The sequence below is a fragment of the Montipora capricornis genome, chromosome 3, assembly GCF_036669925.1.
Source record: "Montipora capricornis isolate CH-2021 chromosome 3, ASM3666992v2, whole genome shotgun sequence".
Taxonomy (NCBI): domain Eukaryota; kingdom Metazoa; phylum Cnidaria; class Anthozoa; order Scleractinia; family Acroporidae; genus Montipora; species Montipora capricornis.
The window spans coordinates 27,579,021-27,586,520 of NC_090885.1; the positions used below are offsets into that span (position 1 = coordinate 27,579,021).

The following is a 7,500-nucleotide window of genomic DNA, read 5'->3' on the forward strand; positions in this document are numbered from 1 at the left end:
ATCTCAAGGTCCGTTTTAAACGTCGCATTTTTACATGTGCCGAATCTAATGCAAATGAGAAAAATCGATTGCTTTCGCTCATTTGCATTAGATTCGGCACATAGAAAATGCGACGTTTAAACGGGCCTAAGGCTGCTTCCACTTTAGCATAATTCATAAACCGTAGTTAATGTCTAGCGGCACTCGGGTCCTGGCGCCCGTTTCTCGAAAGTCCCGAAAATTTTTCGGTCCGAAAAGCCATTTGTGAAATTGCCAACCGCTTGCTTTGGAAAGTCGATCTCTTAACATGTTTTCAAGCTAACTAAAAGAAACAGGTCTGTGAAGTTTGACGACTTAAATCCTCTCCGTTCTTGAAATACAAAGGGAATTGTGACACCCGAAAATGTCCCATAAAGTTTCGGGACTTTCGAGAAACGGGCCCCGGGAAGACCCTTCATCCCCGGCCTTTTTCGTGCCACCAATACTGCGTCTTTAATTGTGCGTGACATTAACAAGGCTTTGAAATGCAACTTTTTAAGATGCATTCGCAACTCTCCAAACAAGAGTAGCATGTAACTTTGTGTCATTTTTAACCTTATTAGATGGTTTTGTGTGTGGTATTACTGAGTATTTTTACGAGCCCGCTAGGGCTCGTCAAAATACAAACAACGAGCAGAAATACTCAGTGATACCAAACACCAGAACATCAGTAATAAGCTATTTATTATCCAACTTTTTTGTGTGCACTAATTTTTTAGCAAATAAATTGTAAACAACCGAGAACATGTGACAGATCTGTGCATGCGGGGCAACGTCAGCAAGTAAACTAGTCAAACCGGTTTTCTACTGTACAATAACCAAGTGTAAAAATAACTAACTGTACAATATCGTGGAATATTTGTACTCGTTTCGTGCGTTTTTTGTAAAATAACCGATACAGTTGGATATTAATAAACACTTCGAGTTAAACACTGACAAAGATTTTCGAACGCCCCTTTTAGTTACTTAGATGTGCTTAAAGTATGCATATTCACAGTTATGCCAGCAAAAATTTAAATCCTTGCACAGACTGAAATTTTTGCATGGATAGTTACCAGTATCCGAAGGATAAAGTTATTCCCCCTTTGAACAACTGTCCACCACTAGCCACTGACACTGAGGTTAGTAGTTGTTTTAGTATATGCTAAAACAGTGAGATAATATAGTACAAAAAGATGATATTAATTCATTTATTTCTGCAAAGATTACACCATTTTCGGGCGCAAAATTCCACGCGAATTCCTCGGAGGTGAATATTTAACAACTAATTCACCGAAGTGGAGGTGGCTAGCGGTGGATATTTACCGAGCCAAAGCGGCGAGGTTAATATCCAACACTAGCCACCGACACTGAGGTGAATAGTTGTTTTAGTATATACTAAAACAGTGAGATAATATACAGCACAAAAAGTTAATTTGGATGTTTTGTTTACTTGCCACAGATGCAAATCGGGACGCCATTTTTTCCCGAGTTGCTCGGAGGTAAATAGCACAGGATAATTCGGAGTTTGACGAGCCAATCAGCGCCCGCGTTCAACGCTATCCACTGTTTTAGTATATACGAACAATGGTTATCCGGAGTTTGAGTAGCTAATCATCGCGGGCGTTCAACGCTGTCTACTGTTTTTATATATACCAACAATGGCTAGCTGCCGACGAGCAATTCCTTAGGCTCGTCCCACAAGACAGTCAGTACGGCTTCAATTTTGATTCATAACGGGTTCTAAACGTTCTTTTTGTTTCAAAAACTCCAATTAGGATTGTGATTTTGATAGAACACTTCCTCACTTTATACTATGAAGGCGATGAAGAGAAGTAAACCAACTTACCATTAAAATTGTGATGGGGAGGAGTGAGTGACGTCATGGAAAATCCTAGAAACAAAGGTCATAATTTTTGTCACTGATCCCTTTTTATATGGGTCCTTTCTCTTTTGTCGGGTTCAATCAATTTAAGCCTGGATGTGCTATAATTAAACCATGATACCGAGTTTTATTATTGAACACATTGATGACAAAGCATAATTTGCTACGTTTATTGAAAAAAAAGGATATACTTTGAGTACGCACAAAGAATATATTGAGCGCGCTATGACCATATTAGGACATTGTCACAATGTGTTGAATAATAAGTAGAAATGTCGATCTATGCAGCGTCACCGACACAAATATAAAAAAGTTGTACGCGCCTGATAAAAAGCTCATGACCGTACTGTTTTATCGCAGTTTAGCCAATTGAAATCGGATATCGCGTCTGCCAAATAAGAAGTTTGGCATCCTAGCTAATCTGTACTTACTATTCCCAAGCTATAAATGTGGTTAAATGACAGATCCTCACTTTTTAAAACTTTTGAAAGGCCGTTTATGACTAGGGAACCGCTCTTAACTGGAATTGAATCCAATGCACCTCTCTGGACCGTCTTGAAAAGAGTGTAAACACTGTTGCTGATTCGTGAATTGTTGTTAAACGATATCTCAAAATCCACAGCAAGATTTCCTTGGACTGAATTTGCTTGGTGTTCCCTGTTTTTTTTTTTTTTTTTTTTAATAAAAGGAGTAATTAAAACACAAAGATCGTTAGTATAACGGTATAAGTTAATGAAGACCCCGAAATAATGGAAGGAAGATCCCATCGGAAGCATCAGTAAAAATGGATTTTGGTCTGTCTGAAGACCTTCCAATGTCGGTTCAGTTCGTTCCTACGTTCTCTGTCAAAATTAATTAGTGTTGCCTTGTTGCTACCATCAGTTCGAAACTGACTGTTTACTTTTTAATTCCCTAAAAATAATAATAATTTGCTCTAGATACTCTCTTTTGGTTCTTATTGTCCCCAATTTAAATTGACCCGTGTTCCTAGGGGGCCAGGTTAGGGGTGAATAGTTTAAGCAAACTATAAATAGATTTAATGAAGGACTGTCAGTGAACAAATGGTGTACCTACCTCAACCGAGTCACCTGAACACCCTCAAAATAAGAATCATTCTTGAATGTCCGTCGTATCTTAAAAAACAAAACAAAAAAAAAAACAAATGCCATGCGAAAGTCAAGCGACATTTCAAATTTTTGTGAGCCTTGCTTGTTGTTGGTCTCTCTTCCAAACAGAAGAATTGATATAACCTGAAGGAATGATCCTCCAACTTATCAAATTAAATAATTTGAGCAATTGTCATCAAGGAAGTTGAGTTTCCCTACCGATTTCTCAATGTTCTCAATCATCACCTGAAACTGTGTTGATTCAGGGGCGCCGCGAAAATCTGTCCATTTTTGTTGTAATGTTATCGAACCGGTGTACATTTTTCCTGCAAGATAATAATTAGCGCAACCCGTTTACCCAAACCACATTGACAAGGAAACCTTTATACGACATCTGAGTTTCACTTGAATCATCATCTACCTTCAATGAATTGATAGGCACAGCAGTTTAACATGGCGCAGACCAGAAAATAAATTTTCATTCCGTTTGGCCCAGCCTGTCATGGCGACAGAAAGTCTTCGTCCAGGAACAGAACTAAGGGAACAAGACATCGGTTAAATAATTAACTTGTAGCAGTCTATTATTCATGGGTTATGCTCGGGTCTGTAATGTGGAATTCCAAACTCTTATGTACTAAGTGCCAAGGTTGACCGCTAGGTATTTATCGAAGTAATATATATTTTGTTCAATTATGGTTCTGTTCACATCCTGCGAAAATTCAAATACAATAGGCATGATAACCTCGCAGTGTGAGACAAAATGGCGCCGTATCGTATGGCTGCCACGATTATCATCACCATCCTTGAGACGAGAAGACAGCCAAGGATAGCTTCCGAGAATGTAAGAAGATAAATCCAAATCTTTGCTCCGTACAGCGATTAGAAGTTTCGTCTGTTCATACGACCCTTCTGTTCGATTACGCACTGTAATTACTTGAAAGGACCCCCTTTATTTTGTTTGAAATAATTATAATCCAATTGGCAAGTTCTGCAATTAGTTGATGTGAACCCATTCCAAACTTAATTGGATTATAATTCGATCACAATCAAGGCTTAATGTGAACGGGGCTCAGCAAAGAATTAAAAAATACAACATCATAGAACATGCATTTAGTTTGTCGCCTCTCTCATGAATCTTGTTCAAATAAAATACTTTTCCTTGTCAAAAATACTGGATGCCAGAAAATCAACACCTCCAAATGTATTTAGAGGAGTATTCATTCCAGGCATTCAAGGGGTGATGTAAGATCCTTGTGGGTTGCAAAGCAGCCAATGAAAACACTCTTCTTGTCCAAACTGTTGTTTGCACAATCTCTCGTCCTATGCCCCCTCGGCCACCGGGTTCTCACACTAGAGAGATCCCGGATGTAAATACAAACACTACGGGTGACCTTTGTTTTTATATTTATATTTAATGTTGTGAACGCAGGTGACCTGAGAACTAGCGCATGAACAGAGAATAAAAATATTTTTGGAAAGTCGCGCAAGGATCAGCTGGCCTCTTGACTTCCGCAAAAAACTGCAGGTTTACAATAAAACTTTGTCCCTTCGTTCCATTCGATTAAATGACGGCGGCGGATTTTCTAACATGATGAAAGATAGAGAGCATTCATTTGATAGAATACGTTAAAAGGCAAGAAGCCCAAAATAGACGATATTATCGAATGTAGTGATACAGTGTATTTTGATTTCGAATAGTCTACAAAATGCCCTTAGATGATTGGAGTCCGGGCTACAGTAGCTTACAGTGTTTAATCTTCATTTCAAAATTTGCTGCTACCACGCAAGCCTCTTGGTCTTTTTGTGAACGTAGAGCTAAATTAACTGTAATTAAAATTGGAATTACAATACCATAACGTATGCTTATATTCATGGAAGAATTAGCAATCATAAACTTACCAAATCAAGAAATTTACATTGTCGCGATATTTCGTCGTTTCAATCCGGATACCGTGTATTAAGGACAAATATTCGCTTATAAAACGAATCCCGCCTTCCAAAAACGGGCATTTACTCGGATAAATAAAATTATGCTTTGATAATAGTGACGTTGCTAGCGCCTTCCACAAACTAAACGTCACAAATTTAAACCCTACCTTTCAGTAGAATTTCACAAGCTTGAGCTAATATCTCGATTCTAGATCCACCAAACTTCTCCCTACATGTAGGATATGGAGACAGTACAATACAACGCCAGCGAATTAGTTGGAAGACCAGACAATTATAGTCGATATCGATAGTTGTTAATTATAAACGACTACGGAAATTGCCAGTGAAGTTGAGCACGGTTCAGTACTCCTTGTGACGAAATCAAGCAGGTCTGTTCACAGCGGCGCCAAGAAAATAATAACATTGGGAGACCTCACTACTTTTCCGTCCAATGATCTTTCATCCTTTAGCATGGAGAATTTCTTAGGTCTGACGTACAATCATAGAAATATAACCAGACGAGGTTACTTAAAAGAAAGGAAATACGCAGCTTGAATTAAAGGCCTTTTGGTCACTGGGATAACGTACTCAATCAAATCACCGGAGAGGGACTCTCCTAGCGTAACATTAGGGAGCTTAAGAAACGACGACGTTGACGGCTACGGCTACGGCTACGACAGCGCCACAAAATAATAACAATGGTTAAAATACCGTAAATAATCGTGCTGTTCGTGCAGCACGGATTTTAGTAAACATGTTTGCGGTCCTCTTCGTAACGACGAACAGTGAACGTGAACATGAAACAGAGAACGTTTCATTCTCTATTTTCACTCTGAAACCGTTCTTAGCAATTTACTTTTAGGATTCTTCGCCCACATTGTAGGACGTGGACGAGATGGAATAATCGCGAAAGACTTTAATATGATAGAGATTGGGAGGAAGTCAACTACAATCCGGGTCAAAATACTTCGGGACACTTGTCAAATTTTGGGCTAAAAGTAGGGAATTTACTGTACATGCTTCCATCGTTATATGAGCAACGTGTGTTCTTCTTTCGCTGCCTTTTTCGCCCCCCCTTCCCCCCTTCCCCCAGACAATGTTGAAACATGCCCGGCCAGCGAACGATGAACGGAACTTGATTTTGTAGACCCTGAAAAATCAACATTGTAACGGGGGGAGGGGGAAAAGCGCGAATTGTCCCAACAGTTTTTGACTTGGATTGTAGGTTTAACTTCAAGAATTGCTATGAAATTAAGTTATGCAACTATTTGTGTTTGAAGGAGGTGTTATGCGTCCGTGGGAAGAATGATAATCTGGTTGCTTGGCAACGGATGAAAGAGCAACTGAACTGATTATATTCCTCAGAAGCACATCTTGTCCTCACCTTAATCCTGTCGTGGACTCTTCCTTTTGCCCTTTGCCATGCAACATGTTTATTACTGGGTTGCCAATATGGCAAACCCAGTCGGAATGTGCGTTTCATTTCGTGGGTTTTTTAATTTATTGTTTTCTTTTTTTTATTTTTTATTTTATATTTTTTTCTGTGTCGGGAAAAGTCTTGCCTGTCACTCCCCTGCTAAGTGGTGTCTTTGTGTATAGAGTCTTCTGTGCCTATTTTGTTAGGTTTGAGGGGGCTGGGGTAATGCGTCGATTTCCCTGGTGCACACAGGAGAATATTTAATTATTAAACCTGCAATGGCGTCGAAAGTCATGAAACGCGAATGGCGTTTTAGTGCATCTTTAAACAAAGTATACCCTTATGGAGCTCAAGAATGGAACGTCAATAGGATAAACAAGACAGGCGGTGAATCCGGAATCTGGAATCTTAAAAGCGACGAGTAATGGACTTCGACAACAATCTTTTGCCCGTCGAGCCGAAATCAAAGTGACCTGTATTTCTAATATTTTGCCAAGTGTGCTGTTATGTACGACACTGAAACCAAATGAACAATTCTCTGGTAACTCAGTATGGGTTCAACAAAGACAGAGAAGGAATCCATAAAGTGGATCTGTTATCTCAGTTGTCTCGCTATTTGTATTTACTTGTTCTCAACTCTGCACAGTCTTCCGGTAACAATTGGAAATTTCACTAATTCACTGGCGTCGAAAGTCATTGTAACGTTAATGGCGTTTTAGTGGATCTTTAAACAAAATATACCCTCATGGAGCTCAAGAATGGATCGTCAATTGGATGAACAAGATAGCGCTGAAAAATAAATGTCTGGATTTTAAGCGACGAGTAATGGTCTTCGAAAACAATTTTATTTTTCGCCTTTGGATATCAAGTGAGCTTTGTTTCTAATATTTTACTAACTTGGTATTATATAAAACATGAAATCAAATAGCAATTTTTTCATGGATTTAACAAACATTGAAGGAATCGAACGCCTTGAATGTATCACAGTGTTTACTCAACTCGCATCTTAGATGTCTGGCAATTTACATTCACATTGCGCATTGTGCTTCATTATTTACGGTCAAGGTTCCGAGTTGAAAAGGGTTTGATGTGAACTGTCAAAAATTTATTTAATTGCATCTCTCGTTTGCACGCACGCAATTGAAATAGAAAGGTTTTTTTGCCTT

At 38.9% G+C, this 7,500-nt stretch overlaps 1 protein-coding gene across 2 annotated transcripts in view; it reads right to left on the bottom strand.

Moving 5' to 3' along the window:
- Positions 1-5,207, bottom strand: part of LOC138042741 (uncharacterized) — a 15,699-nt gene extending 10,492 nt beyond the window's left edge. For both annotated transcript variants that reach the window (XM_068888732.1, XM_068888731.1), the window contains exons 1-6: positions 5,085-5,207; positions 3,410-3,523; positions 3,208-3,314; positions 2,957-3,015; positions 2,355-2,539; positions 1,847-1,891 (exon numbers count right to left, since the gene is read on the bottom strand). In XM_068888732.1, coding sequence (XP_068744833.1) covers positions 1,847-1,891; positions 2,355-2,539; positions 2,957-3,015; positions 3,208-3,314; positions 3,410-3,470 — 457 coding nt within the window. In that variant the 5' untranslated portion in view covers positions 3,471-3,523; positions 5,085-5,207. The remainder of the gene's footprint in view (positions 1-1,846; positions 1,892-2,354; positions 2,540-2,956; positions 3,016-3,207; positions 3,315-3,409; positions 3,524-5,084) is intronic.
- Between the last annotated feature and the right edge of the window lie 2,293 nt (positions 5,208-7,500).